Raw genomic sequence first — 20,621 nt, 5'->3', positions numbered from 1 at the left:
CAAACTGGATTATTTCTGCAGTGTGTTTTGGACCTTTGTTTCTCCCTTCCCATGGGATTGCAGGAAGGACTTTCACATGATGCCATGCTTATCTGGACATTGTCCCACCTGGAAAGCATGATTGACCGTGACCACGCAAAAGGCTTTCCGACAATGTTGTGCTTATCCTACCATCCCATCACTAAAGCGGAATTGTCTTGGCATTTTGTATTAATGGGAGTTCATGTTAATACAATTCCACTTGAATGACAGAATAAGCACGATGTCTCTGAAACTCTTTTGTGCAGCCAGGAGAAGGACAGGAGAGCGACCAACTCCAGTTTGATAATCTCCTAAATCTCGTAGAACCTTTTTTAATCTTTTGTATCATTCAACCCTTCTGGTTAACTGTGACTCCACTAGTCACCAAGCACTATCTCTCCCATAGGACACTATCTTAATTTCATTAAGGACACTCCTTGTTTCTATTTTGGGTATCTAAAACACCCATCTTTCCTTGGCTTTGCCTCCACTGGCTGTTGCCAAGGTTCTAATCTGCCTGTTGTCTGCATATCAGTTATTAAGATGTCCTCACAGGGCCTAAGCCTAAACCTTTGAGTCCTTTGTATTTGTGGTATGTCTTATGTTAATTCACAACAAGAAATGCTTGGACATCAAAATGTTAATTTCAATAAAGCTCTCCAGGGATATTTTTTTCCTTTTGCTGAAGCTACAGAAATATAAATACAACTCAGGAGGAAATTGTTCTAGTCAGTGGTAGACCACATGCTTTTTGGGCCGCACATTCAACCTATACCATCTCCAGCTTAAATTACCCTTAAGAACCACTGCCATTTCAGCAAACAACAGAAAATGGACCAGGGGGTTCTTATGCTCCACACTACAAAGAATGGGAAGAGCTACACAACACAGAATTCAATTATCTATCTCTAAGTTGGGGTGGGCAACTATAGCATTCCCCATTGTTTGCTATCCTGACCATGCCTGATGGGCTGGGACAGTCCAACAAGTTGTGGATAGCCATAGTTACCCATTCCTGCTCTAAGTTGTGCCATGCTAATTAAGCATAGTTTGTAGCCATGACCAAAAATCCAAGTGAAGGGCCAATTTTTACATCTTTGCTGAAACACATTCCTCTTACAAGCTTTCAGGCCTTCAAGCAAATCAGAGGGCAACTCCAAATGGGGCAAATTGGTCTGTAGTGGCTGTATTTGCTCCTGTACTTCTGGTATTTTTTTAATCAATCCAAAAATATTTCTGTCATCCTGGATTACTTTCTAATAATTTGTAGGTGTAGAGAGGAGAAAACATGCCTTTCAAACCAAAAGTGGTTTTTCCCCCCCTATAAAACATTTGGAAGAGTCCCACTGCAGATTCAGGAACTGCTACAAAATAGTCCCCTGAAAAGAATGGAATCAGTGGACATGGAAGTGATACCAACCAGTAAAACTTGCAAAACTCGGAGAGCTACATCATGAAAACTTATGATTCTTTAGACTGATCTGGAAGAGGCCATAGTTTATTTTACAGAGGAAGTGTTTGAAATCCCATTTTAAAAATTAATGCCTTGAGGTTATTTTCCCTAATACCATTTCAAGAAACTTGAAAGCCTTTGGCTCTTGGAGTTTGTGAGGTTCTAATGAAGCAATCATCTACCTTGACATTTGCAGGCTCACAGCAACAGTTTCTTCTGCCAGGTTTCTGACAGATCTTTTAAAATGAAAATAAACTTTATGGAAAGGTCCTTGCTTTATCTGCTACAATGCAAACCTTTGCTAAACTAACATAATCTTCTTCAGGACAAAGTGGAATTTTGCACATGCATACAGAGATGTATACAGATGCATATATGAGATGAAAAAAAAAATGACCAAAGGACTGACTACACAAGGGGAAAAAATCTGAATCTCCCCAAATCTGGCACAATCAGAACACAGGACACACAGGTCTATCAGCAGTACAATTGGAGTATAATGCCTTAAATTGAATTTTATAACCTTAAAGTTTGCTCTGAAGTTTGCTGGACACTCCAGTATTTCCTGTAGTCTGAACAATGTATTCATATGGGGTGGGAGGCAGGCACTGCCTGTCAGGCATCATCATATTCTTCTGTCAACTCCCACTGCTGCCTTTCCTCCATCAGCTCCCAGAGCCAGGACAGACCACAGCCTGGCAGGCAATGCCATTAACCAATATCTGGACCACTTTGCTGCCCAGAATGAAGTTTAAAAAGGTCTTTCTCACTGGCAAGGTGCCACTGGTGGTGGCAGCTCTGAAATCAGCATGAGATGTGGGGCATCTCACAAATGGGAAATGTTGTACACGTTGTTTCGGGTAGAGAATTGGCCCAGACATCAGTAAAAGACAGCACCTACCATGCAGCAATCTGTCATGGCACTGGGAGCTAACAAAGGAAAGGCAGTGGCAATAAGAGCTGACAGCAGTGGCAGACCATAGCAACATTCACTGAGAAAACTGGGTGCAGGTTGGATCTAGAGTGATTGTGTGATAGAACAGATGAGAAGAGTCCAATCTGCCCAAGTGTAGACAAGCCCTAAATCGTGTGTGTGTGTGTGTGTGTATGATTATTCACCTTTTAACAGTTTGCATTTAAAAATGTACATTATGCATTGCGCACAATTCATTTCTTGGAAACACCTTGCAAACCTTGCAGATGAGGGAATGCTTGTGGCGAGGCACATAAGATGTGAAAATGCTAATTTTGTTATATCTAAACACACACACACACACAAACAAACACAAACCTAGTACATAACATGGTAAGGCTCCAGACTTCAAAATCTTACCGACAGGAGGAAGTAAAATTAATCCATGTCAGAATTTCTGTGTGTGACTATGCAAGGTTTACAAACTTGTTTCACAGAAAGATAGCCAATAGTAAGTATTCCTCAGAAGTACTATCTCTATCTCTATCATGGCAAGTAGCACTAAAAACAGTTTCAAATGGTTTATTTGATGTTGTTCTTCTCAACTGTCCTGTTACTTCAGTTGATTCTCCACACAGTAAGCTACAGCTGTATTTTTAAATAGGATATTGATGCATTTCCCACACACAAAGAGAAAGGAAAATGAAGTGTACCTTCTCTTGCAATAGCATACATACTTGTTTTCTTACACAGATGCTTGTCACTCCAATCCAGTAGTTTTAACTAGCACTATAGTTTTTTCTGCACTAGTACTGGTGTCATGTCAGAACGCTCATGTTATTAAAGGGAATTGAAAGTATACAGGACTTTATCTTTTGTTTTCTGAGAAGGAAACAGCACATATCCCAAACTGCAGGCAGGAATAATACCAGCCTGGCCTTTCAGGCTGTAGAAATGCTGACGGTTTGTTGAGTGTCCCCAACCCTCGCCGGGAGTCTTTGAGTCCTTCATTCCCCCAGGACCCTCAGCAACAGAAGTTGCAATTCTTCAGGTGTAGTATCACAATCTAACCTTTCTTTCTCTAATGTGAGTTGTGTGTATGTGTGTGTGTGTTTTGATTCCCCCTTTTAAATAAAACTTATATTGAGGATTAGGAGCCCTGGTGGCGCAGTGGTTAAATACCTGTACTGCAGTCACTCACTCAAAACAATAAGGTTGTGAATTCAAAACCGGCAAAAGGGCTCAAGCTTGACTCAGGTTTGCATCCTTCCGAGGGCGCTAAAATGAGTACCGTATACACTCGACTACAAGTTGACCTCGTTTATAAGTCAAGGGCAGGTTTTGGAGCCATAATTATGGATTTTGATATGATTCGTGGATAAGTTGAGGGTAAAATTTAGGGCTTTGTAACAAAGGATGTAAAGGATGAAGCAAAGGAAAACAATGCCAAAGAACTTACAAAATTCCAGGAGACATCACTGTTTGTGCTCATATTTAAAGCTGGATTGATGAGAGAATAGAGGGAAGTCAGTGCTTCCAGGACAGATTACTCTCTTGCTTTTCACGAGGGAATGGTTCCTTTTTATATAAATAACAGTTAAAGTACAATACTACAGACATTTTGGTCTCCAGATATTTTGGCCAACTCCATATCACTGGCTGAGTTGGACTAACACAAAAGCTTCTGGAGAGCAAAAGGATTCCTATTTCTCATATATATTTTGTAAGAGCACAGGGGTATTATGCAGTATAGTTAGTATGTGTAAATGACAGCTGAGGGCTGTCTCTGTAATTCTATTCCCTTCTACATAATGATATACACAGAGCTGGTGCCAATATAGAAAAGGGCATCAGAATTCACCCATCAAGTATCCTGTCCCATATAATTTACTTTCTACTGCTGTAACTGGCAGCTTCTAATAGTTGGTACTCTATGGTTTCTTAAATAATCACAATAAAACCAGTCAGTTTTAAATATCAGAGATAGAGGAACAGCGCAAAGTTCAGGCTCTTGGGTCTTCAGTGACAAATTATGATAGTCTCCTGTTTTATCTGCAGTGGGAATCAATTTAATCATTTTTAATTGACCAACTTTCCCTTGTTTGCTTAACGTTTATTAATTGATTGTTGTGTTCAGGGTAATTAATTCTAAAGCTGGCAATTTTAGTACAGAGAGATTAATTTTCTTTTACTAACATGCCACCTAAAATATGTTTTATTCAGGAACAGGTTACCAGAAGTTTGTTCTCAAATTAATCACATTGTAAGTGAAATACAGTGATGATGTTTCAGGACAATATTCAGTTTCCCAGTGTTAAGGTTTATTGTTGTTGACTAAACCTTACTATCTAAATTATTGAAAATGCAAAGCATGTTACTACTGTTTGATCACTGGAGATTCCCAGGAGGTAGGGCATGAACCATATTTGAACAATGACTGCCAGGTAACACTTAGTGCTGGAGAATAGTTCTGAAGATACTGTGGGCTCCTAAAAAGAAAAATAAATGGGTCCTAGAGCAAACAAGGGAGCTTATAGCACGGATCTCAGGGAATGCAAATGGCGTGGAACAGAAGGAAGCGGGAAGGGAACAGAATGGGGAAATCACCCATATTACTGTACGGTGGAATGCTGGTGATGCTTTCGGAAGTCCCCAATCCATTCCCCATTGTCCTTGAAAATCATCTCCTGTGGGATGGATGGGGAATGGATTGGGAACTTCTGGAGGCATCAGTGGCATTCTCCCATGTGGTAATATGGGTCATTTCCCTGTTCCGTTCACTTCCCACTCCCTTCCGTTCCGCACCATTTGCGTTCCCTGAGCCCCGTGTGATAAGCTCCAAGGCCTGAACTCTCCTTAGAGGCCAAGATGACTTAACTGAGGCTGTTTGTTCTACTTTGGCCATATCATAAGAAGACATGACTCACTAGAAAATAATATAAAGTGGAGGACAGTAGGAGAAAAGGAAGAACACGTTACAGATGGGTAGACTCAATCAAGGAAGCCATGTACTTGAGTCTGCAAGCCCTGAGTAGGGCAGTGGAGGGCAGGGCGACTTGGAGGTCTCTCAGTAATAGAGTTGCTATAAGTTAAAATTGATTTTACAGCAATTAACAACAACAAGAACAACAACAATGCTTGGTATTATGAACAAGCATCTCATACTTCCTCCCCATGTGCACTATGACTTCTTTTAACTCTTCTTTGTTTATAGTTTTTTGTGGGTTCATAGAAGATTCTCTGAAGATGCCAGCCACAGATGCTGGCGAAACATCAGGAATAAACTCTTCTAGAACATGGCCACATAGCCCCAAAAATCCACAAAAAAACTATGGGTGCCAGCCATGAAAGCCTTCTCCTTCTTTGTTTGTTAGGAAACTGCTGTTTGCCATTTAACGTGTACACTTGCCCAGATGCATGTGTTTTCTAGTTTTCATTTCCAGGAATACTATAGCTTGTTAAAACTATACTTTGTCCAGTGAGTTTCTAACAACCAACACAGACATAGCATGTGAGGAGAAGAGTAAGGAAGACACTGAACTTTGACTCTCATTCGCATAAGGTCAAAGCCTAATGCATCATTTGAACAGAGCCATTGTAATTTATCCATGTCCAAGTATTATGAGTGAAAACATGGTTCCCTGAAGTAGGTATAAAATAAAAATATATTTGTGTTCTGTGAAACATTTTGAGATTGAAGTATACAGCATTGAGGTGGCTTAGGGTGGGGGTTAGGGATGAGAGAAAGAAGTAGGTAGGACTCAGTCCTCTGAAGAGTCCTGTGGCAGCTTCATTTCACCAAAGGTCAAAGCTGGGATCACCCTTTGGGATCTAATATTATGGTATAGACTTGAAAATTAAAAGATTTTTAAAGGTTATCTTTAACTGAATCTGGAATTTGCTGTGGGATTATATATTTTAAAACAAAGACAATACAGTCAAAAAGAAAAAGGAAAAATGGAAAAAAATCTAGAAGGTGAAGTAGTGTCTCTGGAGTATAGTTCTTTCTATAAAAATTAAAAGACATTTGGATAGGGCATGCTTTTATAGGAAGTTACTTTATTCCAAAGCAGCCTTCAGGCAGATCTATAGAGCACCTCTTTGGAGTTTGAAATGAGAGTCTTTTGATGGCCTACCTCTATGAAATCAAAATTAAAATCAAAATTGCGAAATGAAAACAAACCCCCCTAGTCTTATTTGGGTATAAAATGATTTTTTAAAAAAATCTTGAAACGTGTTGAGTTTTAACTGTAGATGTTATATTACAGCTACATACAGCTTAATTTGATGTTTCTGCAGCAATTTATTACTATTGGATGTCCTAGCAATAAACTGGGGGAAAATTTTGAAAGATGAATTGAGACTGCTTTAATTCACATAGCTGTTACTTGACTGATGTTCAGATTAATCATTTGCATGTCAGGCAAAAAGGATCCTATTTTGATTTCATAGAAGGGGCTGGGCAAGCGAGAAGTGAAATTTCTTTAAATTTTGAAGTCTTCCTCAATGTGTGCTCTATTTCTGAGGAATATATTTATTTTGAGATAAGCTGTAATAAATACACATGCAATTTCATATCCACTAAAATGTATTTTACTGGTTTAACAACAGAAGATGTGAGAGCCAGTGGTTTGAGAGTTGGCCCTTGTAATCAGGGTTCGAATCCCAGCTTGGCCATAGAAACCCATTGGATAATCTTGGACAAGTCACATACTCTCAACCTCAGAGGATGGCAATGGCGAACACCCTCTGAAGAAACATGTCAAGAAAACCCTACAATAGATTCACCTTAGAGTTGCCACAAGAAAACAAAACAAAACAACAACAACAACAGATATAAAATTGTATAATTTGGTATATCTGTGCAATTTGTAGAGCAATTCTCTACCCGACTGCTCAGAAGACCTACTCTATTCAATGGCACTTATTCTACTCCCAAATTATATGTGCGCTCATGTGCCCTTGCTCATGGGTGGATTGTAGCTTCAAAAGTCTAAATGCCTTATGGCAGTGCCTCTCTCTCTCTCCCTCTCCCCCTCTCTCTACACACACACACAACATCTATCTATCTATCTATCTATCTATGCACACTCAACAACAAGAGATGTTTTTTGTAAGATTTATTGAGATTATAACTGCAGAGATTTTCTTACTATTTTTATTTTAAAAAGTGAAGGATTTTGTATTTTTTTAATGGTGCTGGAACAAAAAATATTATTTCTTATTGGGGTATGTAGGCACAGCTGCTCCCACTGAGTCTCACTCTTTGCTCTGTCTGCATTATGGGTGTAGAGTAAGGTAACCTTGAGATGATATCAGTCTCTTTTCCTCCTGCCTAGTGTGATTTTAGGACTATCATTCATGTTTGTACTATAGGAATTAGAAAATTTAGAAGTGCAACAGAAGAGAAACTAATTTGATTGTTAAGTGTGCTTTATTACCATATATACTTGTCTATAAATCTAAAAATTTATGCCCAAAAATTGACCCCAAAACCCCAGGTTGACTTATTTACGGGTCAGAATGGTAATGTGATAGCAGCTCTTTGAGATTTCCGCATGCGGTGGGAATATAGTTTCTTTTGCTCTTGCGCAAAGCAGAAAGAGTCCTGAGTGATTAATTGATTTTAAACAGAGACCCTCTCCCACCCTCGCTGGCTTGAAACCAAAGTTGAAACAAACAGCCTCAATTAGAGTCTCTCTTGCTATACGCACATATACACACACTGAAGGAGCCTCCAAGTTTTACCTTTGATTTATCCACGGGTAATGGCAAAGTCCATAATTTTGGCCCAAAAACCTGAACTTGCCTTATACATGAGGTCGATTTATGGTCAAGTATATACAGTATGTTTCAGCCTTTTTTGCAGGGTGGTGGCGGCTTCCCATCCCAATGAACATACCCCAATCAGCATCTCTAACTCATGTTTATGGCAGCAGCTTGAAACTTTAGTTGTGTGTGGTAGTCTCTTTTGTCTTTTGCCACATCCCATACACAGTGGCATCACCACCCCTAGTCTCACCCCTTTCCTTTGCTGTGCCAGTAGAGAAGGACTCTGCCACCACAGGAAGCCAAGAGAAGGTAGCACAGCTTGCTTCCTTTGCTGCAGTGGTGGAGGTCACCACTTCACTGCTGCGGCAAGCTGGGAGGAACACAGTGGAAGGAGGTCTGATCAGGTGTCACCCTTCTTCTGGGGTGTCAATTGGTGAGGGTTGCACCCCTAGACTTCCCTAGTGGTGCCACTGCCCATGCATTAGATTTCCAAGAGGAGTTGGTGTGGGTGAATACCAGAGTTGATAGCTCCACCAACTGCAAGTTCTGGCCCCATTTACCATTAGCTTAAGCTTCACCTACATTTGTCCATTGCTCCCTAGGCACTAATTTATGTCTTTGTTATCTTCCCAGCTAATATAGGCCATTTCAGGGACTTTGTCTCAAAAAAGAAATACCTCATTCTCGTTTTTCACACAACATTAAGACAGGAAGGAATTCATGGTTTACAAAACTGCAGATGAGTCCCTGAGGGGCAGTACATCCTGTCTGCAAACTCAAAAATGCTGTGCAAGTCTTGAAATGCTATGCACTCCAATTATTGCCTGGTTATTTAACCGGACCGGTATGTATAGACAATGTACATGCTAATAGTTAAACACTGGCATCCACCAACTTGCCTTTTGGTGAATCTGTACAGGAGATTTCAAATGCATTTTTGTCCACATCTGAAGACAAAACCCTAAGAACCTTGATCCAGTGGGATTAGGATTGGGCACTGGCATTTAATTTTTCTCCCTTTATAAAATATGCAGGACAGGCAGACATGTATTAGGTGTAACTCAGAGAGACAAGAAAGGGAAAAAGTCAGATTGTTGTTGTTTTTATCATCATCATTATTAACTGTTAAAGGCATAGGCCCTTTGTCATGAAAAATAATGGCAATCTTTGAAAAGAACTCATATGAATTTAAGCAAACGTGATAATTGATTGATAATCGATTGCTAAGTGTGGATGTGTTGTGTTGTGGATGTGTTTGGCCATTTATATTTGGGTTACCCCCTCCCTCTAGGTATGGTTTAGGTAAATTAAAAAAGGCAAAATAAAAATTGAGATTTCTTTAACCTGATAATTACCAAACTCAAAAGAGAAATTGAGGCTTTGGCACTGTACAGTCTGTTGGACACATTGTCTTGTTTTGAAGGATACTGGCTGCAAGATCTGATACAAACTGGCTAAATTAATTCTACAGTTTGTATTTATTCATCCAAAAGTTTATTGGCTTGCTTCCTCCTTTGGCTCTGCCTGTAGGATTCATTACTACAGTTACTGCAGAATCAGTCTGAACTGGCCAAAATCAGTGATGGAATTTATAGCACAATAAATGCTCTGCCATACAAGCACAGTTATACATGGAAAAGCCTGGGGACACCCCCCTCCCGAAATCTTTTCCAATGGTAGTGTGCATTGTTTCTGCCAATTCAATAGCAGCATCACATTCATATTTTGAGAGGTGTAATCCAGACAGCTACACACAGTATGTTTTCCTAGAGATGAGTATCAGTGCAGAAAAACAGTATTATTGATAAAATCTTGGCATACCCGAACAAGGCAGAGACATGAAATGCATCGTCTCCTTTCTCCACACCAGTTCTTGCAAGTTTCTCATGTAACAGAAACACATCATTTCCCATATCATCCTTGTTAAGGAAACCTATTAACACTTCTTCAGCTATGAATTAATTAATTTTCCAGGAATAATGAAATGAGAGAAACAGCTTTCTAGTTGATAGTAAGAGGAATGAAAAAATGTGCACAACACTCACAAGTAATATACATACAGGCATAGCATCAATCATTCTATGCTTCTAAAATTTCAGCTTGAGAGATTTACATCACTGTTCAGCCTGGGCTCTTTTTGGTTAAGTGTTTGTCTAGTGGACAGCACATGTTTTATTCGTTTTGAAATGCAGACATTAGTAATTTTAGCTTGGTAAAGTGTAAAAGGAAAAAAAACCACCCTGAAGAAAAGACAGATGGCAGGCGTTCTTTCTCCAAACACAGTTTCATAATATGTATGCAATTGCTAATAGAGAGACACTAAAAACATTTTTTTCTTGACAGAGAAGAGCTGATAAATTGTCAACATAAACTTCATCTCTGGTTACTCCTGTGATCTAAAGCTCTTCTGTGAGTTTTGTGCCATCAAAGTCAGCTTCTTACAACTGTATCAGAATTTATGAATGCTTATGACTATAAAGTGACTGAAGGCAACCCATAATGCATGTTTGTTTATTGTGCATCAGCTCTTTTTTCTTTTTACAGTACATGGAAAAGAAAGTTGTCCACCACTTTCTCTCCCACCCCCAGCCTTTATAGTACATCATGATGAAATACTTCTGGAAATACTGTTTTCATAGGAGCTGAATTAAAACAAAGCCCTATTTGTAAACTATTCTTACCTGCAGACGTAAGGATGAAAGTACATTGTGCTGATCTCCAAAATACTTACAGTCAGATACTGAACATTATCTGGTGTAACAGTATTTGATCATTCTAATTTTAGAAAAAGGGAGCGGGCATCCTTTTTATTATTTGTTTAAAACTAGAATCTTCAGTATTATAGTTATTCTAAAGTTTTTTTTAAATGTTATATTTTGTTTTTATGATAATATTTTTCGTATTTTTGATTTGCTGTACCACAGCTTGGTGGTCTTACAAAAAGGCAGGACAAAAATATAGTATTTGTTGCATGAATCAACATGTGCCTATGAAAAGTAGCAAACTAAAACCTGCTTTGCTTATAAGTATTCATAAACTTTATGCTATATTTGATCTGGAATTAAGTCCTATCTCTATGTTTTAGGAAAGTGTCGTGAATAGATTTTTGTCCCCACAGCAGCATGTGTTAAAAAAAGTATTGTTTTGTGTAAAGAAAAAATTGCAAAAAGCTCACAAAAAACTCACAAAAAACTGAAGCTGGTCTGAATTATTTCCACATAAAATGAGATATGTTTATTTTGAAACTCATTGGGTTTTAACTGTAGATGTTGAATTACAGCTAGCTACAGCTTATTTTGATTCTTCTCAAACAACTTATTACTGTTGGATGTCCTAGCAATAAATTGGTGGAAAATTTTGAAAGATGAGCTGTGACTGTTTTCATTCACATAGCTGTTACTTGACGGATGTTCAGATTAATCATTTGCATGTCAGGCGGAAAGGACCCCTTTTTGATTTCATATGTGGGCTTTCTCCTTCTCAATCTTAACTCCAGACCTTGATAAGTGCCCCTTCACTTTCCTCTCTCACTCCTTCAACCTCTACTTTGTCATGCTTGCTTAAATTGTAAACCTGCAGGCACAAGCCAATTAATTTTATTATTGTCTGGTGCATAGTTTATTATAGGTACCTTACAAATACCAAATTATGCTTGTGTGTGTGTGTTTAATGCTGTATGTTTAATCAATGCCAATTCTTTTGGCCAAAACATCCAAACAGAATTTAATAGAAAAATGAAATGAGGCTATAAGTTTGTTTTCTGCTGGTAGGACCAGTTATAATGGTTTTTAAGAGGGTAGATTTCAACTGAATAATACAATAGGAGCTATTTAACAATGGAAACAATTACCAAGAGAAGTAATGGAGTCTCTTTCTCTGGATGTCTTCAAGAAAAGATGAGACAACTACCCAGTGGGAATCCTCTAGCTGGATTTCCTGCACTGAGTGAGAGGTTGGATTTGATGGCCTATGGCCATGATGGCAAATCTATGGCATGAGTGCTAGAGATGACACATGATGCCATTTTCCCTGGCATGCAGCGGGCCTGTTCCTCCTCCTTCCCAACACTTCCCGGCCTCCAGTTGCCTCTCTGGAGGCAACTGACTGCCTGAAACAGCACGGGGAGAGGAGGAGGAAGAGGCACATGCCTGTTTCTCTTCTTTCCCCCGCCCCTGGACTTTAGCTATCTCTGGAGAGGCAGCTGAAGGCCTGGGAGGGCGGGGGATGAAGTCCTGCCCCTGGAGGGTGGAAGTCCCACCCCCGACACCAGGTAACACTCAGTGCTATAAGAACTTTTAGTTTGGGCATTCAGCCTCTAAAAGGCTTACCATCACTAGCCTTTGGGGAGCCTTCCAACTCTATGATTCTATGGTTCTATTATGAGGAAGTTATGAGGTGAAAGTTACAAATAAAAGGAGCACAGAAAAATATTCACATTAAAAAATATTGTCATCATGCACCAGCCAAGGTCTGTCCCAAAATCCTTCTTTTAATCCCCCCCCCCCCCCCGGACAGGACTTGTTTGATTACCATTTTAATTTCCCCACCTTGCTTCTACTTAAAGTCACTCAGTAGCACTGTTGACAATTAAAAAAGAAGCTGCCTTAAACCAACTGGACAAGTGGTTCCATCCCACAGTAACCTTACTGGGTGCGGACTATTGGAAGAGGCTTATTTAGTGTATTATGCTGACTTCATAAAATAAAATTAAATAAATTGCTGGAGTGAAACCTGGAGTCTGTACTATAATAATAACAACAACAACAACAACAACTTTATTACAGCCATTTGGCCAGCACAGTACTTTTAATGATTGTGTAGAAGCTGGCATTTCAGCAGGTGTTTCTGATTCCATGACAAGTAACACACGCTGAAATTCCCTTTGACTCAACCATACATTTGTGCTGGGATATAAATAAAATAAAATAATTATATATATATATATATATATATATATATATAGCAGCAGATGAGTGTTTAAGACATATTTCTGGTTCAGGTGGAAAGCAAGGGCAGTTTATGGATGAAATCATTCATGACAGTTCATCAAGATGAATTATATCTCTGAATAACTCATTTGGTATGGAGAAAGCTTGGAAAAGCCATTGACCATGCTAACTGACTGGGAGCTGTAGTGAAAAAGTTATGCATATGAGTTTATATAATATGTACATTTGCCAAAGTCACAATTCATTCTCTTTTCACAAGTGAATGAAGTATTTGCTATAAATACTTGTTATAAATTAAATCTGTGCAAATAAAGAAGAAAATAGAAGCAACATATGCTCCTTAAGTATATTGCTATTTGCAGTTTAGTTCTGATTATATTCAGTGATCCGTCTTTGGATCTTGTCCCCAGCTTACAATGACATCCCACTCACCATGAAATGCCATACCTGGCCTTTTGTTCACTCCAGTAAAGTAACTCATTTGTCCTTTTTGTAAGTTTAGGAATGTGATAAATTGGAACACTAGTCATTACATCATTCTGTAAAAATCATTCCTACAAATGCCATGGAGATGTACAACCTAGTTTTAGTATGCTACAAGATCAGCACTACACAAAATTAAATTCAGTGCATAATAGTTCATTTGTGAAAACATTTTTTTGGAACTTTAAACATTTTTCAATTTTGTGAGCTCACATATTTCAAAATTATTTCTGTAAGCGGAGGTTGATTTATAGGGAAGAAATTAATCACATTTCAGTCTCCATAACTGAATATTTGGCTGGTTGCCTGTGATTGAACATTTGCATTTGTAGTTTTTATTCAGCTTATTAAATCAACAATTTTCTTTCTTTTCAGCACAATACACCATGATTAGAATTAGCTGTTAAAAAACATGAAGACCAAGTTTTTATGGGGGGGGGGGGAGGAGGGATTCCTTTTGAGCATTACAGCTGAAAGATTCTTTCTAAAAGAATTCTTCATATTTTGACTGAGAGAAAAACAAACTGTGTGTATAACCTCTATGTGATCTAGCTTATTTCCAACTTTTGGACACAGTAATTAACAACCTATTTAGATCTTCTACATAAGAGACAAATGGTTAAAACAAAATCTCCTTAGTGTCTTCTTAGACTGGATGCTTCCACAATGGCCAAACAACCCAAGACATTTTCTTATCCTATCAGAGCCTGAACTGAAAGCCAGAAATGTGTTCTTGAGAATACAATAGCCAATGCACATACGATACTGTGAAGCATGGCAATAAATTAATTTTGGACCTTATCACACAGCCTAAATAACCCGGTTTACCTCATCCGAACTGAAGCCTAAATCGGGAGGCAACTGGGTCCTACCGCAAGGATTTTGCCACCGAAACTGCTGGGCGACTACAGCCCAGCTGCATCCTGGGTCCCAGGTGAGCTCCGGAAGCCTTATTTCGAAGCCAAGAGCTTTCCAACTTGAAAAAATGGCTGCCGCAGCTCACCTAGTACCTGGGATGCAGTGGGCTGTACTGACCTGGTGGTTTCAGCGGCAAAATCATTGCGGTAGGACTCAGCTGCCTCCCAATTTAGGCTTCAATTTGGATGAGGTAAGCCGGGTTATTTAGGCTGAGTTATAAGCTCCCCTGTTTGAAGTTAAGGCTGTCCTGATGTTGTCTTTCAGATATCGTGATGGTAAGAAACCTGTTTGGTCATAATTAATGTATTCTTTTAGAATGTTTTGAAATCTATTAGCCAAAATTGATGTTAGAATTTTATAGTCCACATTCAGGAGGGAAATGTGTCTGTAATTTGACATCTCTGATTTATCTTTAGCTAAGAAACTGCTGCAAGCAGCTTCCTGAAAAGAGCTCCATAGTGGCGCTCACACGCCATGATGATGCCCCTTCCAGCCAGTGCTGTTTGGATGCTGCACCACCTGTATGTCATTATGGTGCACAGAACTAGGGCTTTGAGCATGTAAACGCTCAGCCCTAGTTCAGCCCTAGCATGCAGTCAGGCTGGCACAAAGTGCCAGTCTGTACTGCCCCCTAGTCTCTCCTTGCCTTAGAGGATGGCAATGGTAAACCCCTGCTGAACAGATCTTGAAATAAACAACAGTACCCTGATAGGCTCACCTTAGGGTCACCATAAGTTAGAAATGATTTGAAAGCAACCAAAAACAATGAGTAAACATGTTGGTAAATCAACCTACAAAGGTGTTGATTTAGCAAGATACACTGATTCTACACTAAATCCTGGAATACTGTCCTGATTTCTCTCCAAGTCCTGAACTTCTCTTCACTTAAACCTGGCCTTTTCTGCACCATGGATGCCTCTCTACCCAAACCTAATTTGTTTTCTTGGGTTGAGATTGCAGAGGCCAGGATACTCAAGGAGCTACTCTGACACCCCCATTACCTGGGGCCCTCTGTTATCATGCCAGGTGGCTGCTCATATGACATCCTGCTGTGCTGCCTGGCACTGCCATGCATCAGAATGAGGCAGCCACCTTTGATCACATGGAAGCAGTGGTGGCAGCGATGGGCAGCACAGTGGGACATGTTTCAAACAGCTATCCAGCATCGCAACAGAGGGCTACAAATTTTCTGGGAAGATTAGGAGCAAACAATGAGCTTTTAAAATTTATTTTAAGAGGGGTATATCCCAGGATTATTTGTAGCCATTAGCTAATCTGGAAAAAATGGATATTGTTATTACCACCAAGTGTGAGCTCACAATTTCCCTTAGTCACTTCTACTCATAGTGTTTTTAATTATAAATGAATAAAAGAAAAATACCATAATTTTTGTGGGCAGGATGGAAATATAGGAAACCTTTAAAAATTTACATTGACATGCAAAATCTCGTTCCAATGGACCAGTGAAATAGGAGTGACAAACAAATGGTAAATGATTTTCCATTATGAGTTGAGTACCGTATATTCCGGCGTATAAGACGACCAGGGTATAAGACGACCCCCAACTTTACAACTTAAAATAGAGTGTTTGGGATATACTCACCGTATAAGACCACCCTCTCTTCCACGATAAGTCAGAAAGGAACTGAAGGCACACAATAACAGTAGCAGCAGCGGCAGAGGAGAAAGAGGGGGGAGGAGAAAGAAGAAGAAGAGTAGGAAAAAGAGGATAAAAGGAAGAGGAGGAGGAGGAGGGAAAGAAGAAGCGGAGGAGAAAGAGGAAGAGGGGAAGAAGAGGAGGAGGTGGAGAAAGAATAAGAGTAAGAGGGAAAGAAAAAGTAGAGGAGGAGGAGGAGAAAAAAAAGAGGGGAAGAAGAGGAGGAGGAGGAGAAAGAATAAGAGTAAGAGGGAAAGAAAAAGTAGAGGAGGAGGAGGAGAAAAAGAAGAGGGGAAGAAGAGGAGGAGGAGGAGAAAGAAAAAGAAGAAGAGGGGAAGAAAAAGAAGAAGGGGAGGAGGAGAAGAAGAAAAAGAAGAGGGGAAGAGGAGGAGAAAGAAGAAGGCCCCAGCTAGCTGACTGCCTTCTCCCGAGTCAGGGGAGCTGCAAGCTCTCTTTAGGACTGAACCAGCTGGCTTGGCCTTCTGATAATGTCCCTAGAGTTGAAAGAGACCCCAAGGGCCATCCAGTCCAACCCCCTTCTTCTGCCATGCAGGAAATCACAATCAAAGCATCCCTGACAGATGGCCATCCAGCCTCTGCTTAAAGACCTCCAAAGAAGGAGACTCCAGTACACTCCAAGGAAAGAGTGTGTTCCACTTTTGAAATAACAGCATACACAACATTATTTTACCTGCTTTGTACAATTCCTCCCGCCCTTCCTCTTGGTGCATCTACAATGTAGAATTAATGCAGTTAGATGCCACTTTAAGAGCCGCTGCTCCATTCTATTGTAATCCTAGGATTTGTAGTTTTATGAGGTCTTTTGCCTTCTCTGCCCAAAGAATGCGGGGGGGGGGGGGGGCTGCTGCTCCAAACTACAAATCCCAGGGATTTTGTATGGATGGAGCCATGGCAGTTCAAGTGGCTCCTATTGGAATCCTAGGATTTGTAGTTTTATAAAACTTTAAAAAACTACAAATCCTACGATTCCAATAGGATGGAGCCATGACAATTAAAGTGAATGGCGAATTCTATATCTACAGTGTAGATACACCATGAGAGGCATGTGAGAAAGATAGATAGATAGATAGATAGATAGATAGATAGATAGATAGAAAGCAAGCCTCCAGCCAGCCAGACTCCTAAGGAGCAGCCTGGCTGGTTTCTCTGTGTGCCAAGAGTTGTTGTTTTTCTTTTTCTTTCCAGTTAGCCAAAGAAAAGAAACAAAGGCCCAAAACACAGGGCAGCAATAGTCCAGTTTGAGAGCACTTTAACTGCCCTGGCCCAGTGCTAGAGAATCCTGGGAAATGGAGTTTATTGTGGCACCAGAGCTCTCTGACAGAGAAGGCTCAATCTCTCACAAAACTACATTTCCCAGAATTCCCTAGCACTGAGCCAGAGCAGTTAAAGCAGTCTCAGATTGGATTATTGCTGCAGTGTGTTTTTGCCTGGCAACAAAAAGTGGGTCCTTCCTTCCCAACTGACTCCGGAGCTCTTTCTTTCCCCCAACAAGGCTCCATCCTACACAAGGGAAGGGAAGAGGAGAAGGAGAGGCAGAGGCAGAGCACGGGAAACCCTCTGCTCCTCTTGGAAAGGACTGAGCCTCAGGAGGGAAGGTAGAAAGACCTCCTGCCGTCCCTCCCCAGAGAGGAATGCCACCGCCCGGGAAAAGGAGGACAGGAGGGGAAGGGAGGGGAAGGAGCAAGGAAGGAAGGAAGAGAAGAATAGGAAGAAAAAGGGAAGGAAGGAGGCAGGGAGGGAGGGAGAGAAGGAAGAAGGGGGAAAAGAAAGGGAGGGAGGGAGGGAGGGAAGGAAGGAAGTGGTGGAGAAAGAGAGAAACCTAGGAAGGGAAGGGAAGGAAGAAGGGAGGAAAGGAAAGGTAGGAAGGGAAGGGAAGGGTGAAGGAAGGAAAGAAGGAAATGAAAGAAGAAAGAGGAGGAAGGGAAGGGAAGGGACGCACCGTGCAGCTCCTTTGCCTTCAGGAGAAGGCTTTGCAGCTGTGGGCTTTTTTTAGGACCCAGCCGGCAGGCTTGGCTTTTTTTTTCCGGCGCACAAGACGACCCCCGACTTTGGGGAAGATTTTCCTGGGCTAAAAAGTAGTCTTGTATGCCGGAAAATACGGTAACTGGAATCTCAAAATCTAAAATACTCCATAGTCCAAAATTGTCTATATGAGTAGCTAAGATAATGGCACCTTTGTTTTCTGATGATTCAGTGTATAGAAACCTTGTTATATGCACAACATTATTTTAAAATATTATGTGCAAGATTACCATCAGGCTATCTGTATAAGGTATGTATGAAACATAAATGAATTTCATGGTTAGACTTGGGTCCCATCTCCAAGGTATCTCATTGTGTATATATAAGCATTCCAAAATTAACATCAACAACATCCAAAATCCAAAACACCTGGTCCTAAGCATTTTGGATAATGGGACTCAATGTGTAAAATCGTATGCATGCTTACTCCGAAATGATTCCCATTGTGTTCAGTGTAACTTGCTCCCAAGTAAGTATGAGTACCCTCCATTATTTCTGTTTATCTGAATGATTAAATGTCCAAGTTAGTCAAGGGGGCTTTTAAGTGGTGGCGTTTTGTGTATGTGTTAACCAAGTTTAGCAGACCTCCAGTGGTAAGAAATATGGTTAAGTAATCTAGATATTTAGTCACCACATGCCTCTTTGAAAGGAAAAGTAAATTCTAACTTTTTAAAGAAGACAAAAATAAAGTTTACCTTATATCCTGAAGATTTTATGTGTACACCTCGCTTAGTCAGGGTGGATTTCATCCGGATGAAAAAAGAACGCTCTAGATTGTTGTCTGTTGTAAGTAGACTGGGGCTTGTGGATTCCACTAGAAAAGAAATAACAAAATAATTTGCAGATCATTTCATTTTTACAAAGTCCATTTCCCTTCTTACATAGGAAAAAGTATTGCATTAGCTTAGGTCAACATTAGCTATAAAGTGGCAGTTCATGAACCTAGACCCCTCCCCCAGCTTTTTATCATTAACTCCAACTGTGAAATTAGACCTGCACCAATAAAACTGAAGAAGAGAATTGGATTGGCAGCAGAAGACCGGGGAAAGGAAGAGTTATCTTCCCTTCCAGAAACTGCTTCCTGAAAGCAACTATCTGCCACAGGGCAACATGTACAGGAAACTAAATAACTTCTGATTTTTAAATGAACTCTGAAAGGACAAAACAATTCATTCTTAAGTACACTAGCTCCAGTTCAGATTGTGTTCTCTGTGGCTGCTATGAATTAATAATAATAACAATAACAATAATAATACATAATTTGCCACATCTTATCATGAAACATTACATATAAAGCAAGATATAGGTTATTGCTTAACATATTTTTGTAGTTCCAACATTGTTAAAACTTTTGAGATTTTGACTGACTTCTGAACTACATGCCTCATTTTATCTGAAAATAGCATGATTACAAGCACAGACAACACCCCAAATACATGTCTAATTTTCTGTGCCTAATGTGTAAGTTTTAATGTTCAGGGTATACCTTCCATTGGATTATTTGTCATGTGAAAGTGAATTGTCATGTTGTATCAGTCCTTTAGGGATCTGGAAACACAAGATCTATTTATGTCAATGGAGGAGATGCAGAGGAAAGAAGGTTCAATGACTTAAATGAAGCCCATTCATGTCTTATGCTGAATCTCTACTATGGTATGGCTGGGCGACTAAAAACAGTTTATGCTAATCACAAAAGTATTTCATAACACAGTATCCTCCAGAAACAGTGCTCACTCCAGATGATGAATGGCATGGAAGCTGCTCATGTACTTACTGCTGAGATAATGGTGAGCCGCAGCTACTTTTAGTCTTTATCCCTAGGTCAGCATGAAATTTATCACTATAGTGATAGGGAAAATAACTAAAAAAGTAACCTTAGTTGTAGGTAGAGAGGAGAAGCAGTATATACATCCAACACACATTCAAGAAAGAGCAGGGGGGGGGGGAGCTCAAGCTCGTGCTAGAAAAAACACTTATTATTTGAAATCTGCCCAACAAGTCTTGGCCTTCTTCAATGCCCTGGAAGAAGACTGCTGGTCAAAAAGCTTTGGCTAGTCTTCAAATAATAATAGTGCTACCTTCTAACACCAATTTGCAGTCTGTTTCTCTCTGTGCTCTTTCAGTGAAATATGAGTAGGAAATGGTTTGGAAGCAAGAGAGAGATAATGGCAGCACTCATTAATCCACCTGAAAATGAGTAGAGAGACTACATACTTGAGTGCTTTTATTTTCATATCAAATGCAACCACACTTTTGTTGCCTGAAATAATTAATTGTGGAACGAGCCTCCAAGAGCATATTGGCAATAAAAAAGATTCCTCTTTAAGGAGTTTAAATTGACAAGAAATGCTTTTCTAACATCTTTGAAAGAGGACTGCTCATTATTAGCCAAGGGTGTTCTGTTGTTAAAAG

General features: G+C 39.9%; 1 protein-coding gene across 6 annotated transcripts in view; it reads right to left on the bottom strand.

The window, feature by feature from the left end:
- Nucleotides 1-20,621, bottom strand: part of NPAS3 (neuronal PAS domain protein 3) — a 948,130-nt gene that overhangs the window by 41,413 nt on the left and 886,096 nt on the right. For all 6 annotated transcript variants that reach the window (XM_089523551.1, XM_089523555.1, XM_089523557.1 and 3 more), the window contains one exon: nt 18,905-19,023. In XM_089523551.1, coding sequence (XP_089379677.1) covers nt 18,905-19,023 — 119 coding nt within the window. The remainder of the gene's footprint in view (nt 1-18,904; nt 19,024-20,621) is intronic.

This window comes from Sceloporus occidentalis, unplaced genomic scaffold (genome assembly GCF_023333645.1).
Source record: "Sceloporus occidentalis isolate IW3139 unplaced genomic scaffold, rSceOcc1.0.p SCAF_4, whole genome shotgun sequence".
In the NCBI taxonomy this organism is placed as follows: Eukaryota; Metazoa; Chordata; class Lepidosauria; order Squamata; family Phrynosomatidae; genus Sceloporus; species Sceloporus occidentalis.
This window is presented reverse-complemented; position numbering and strand designations above follow the sequence as displayed.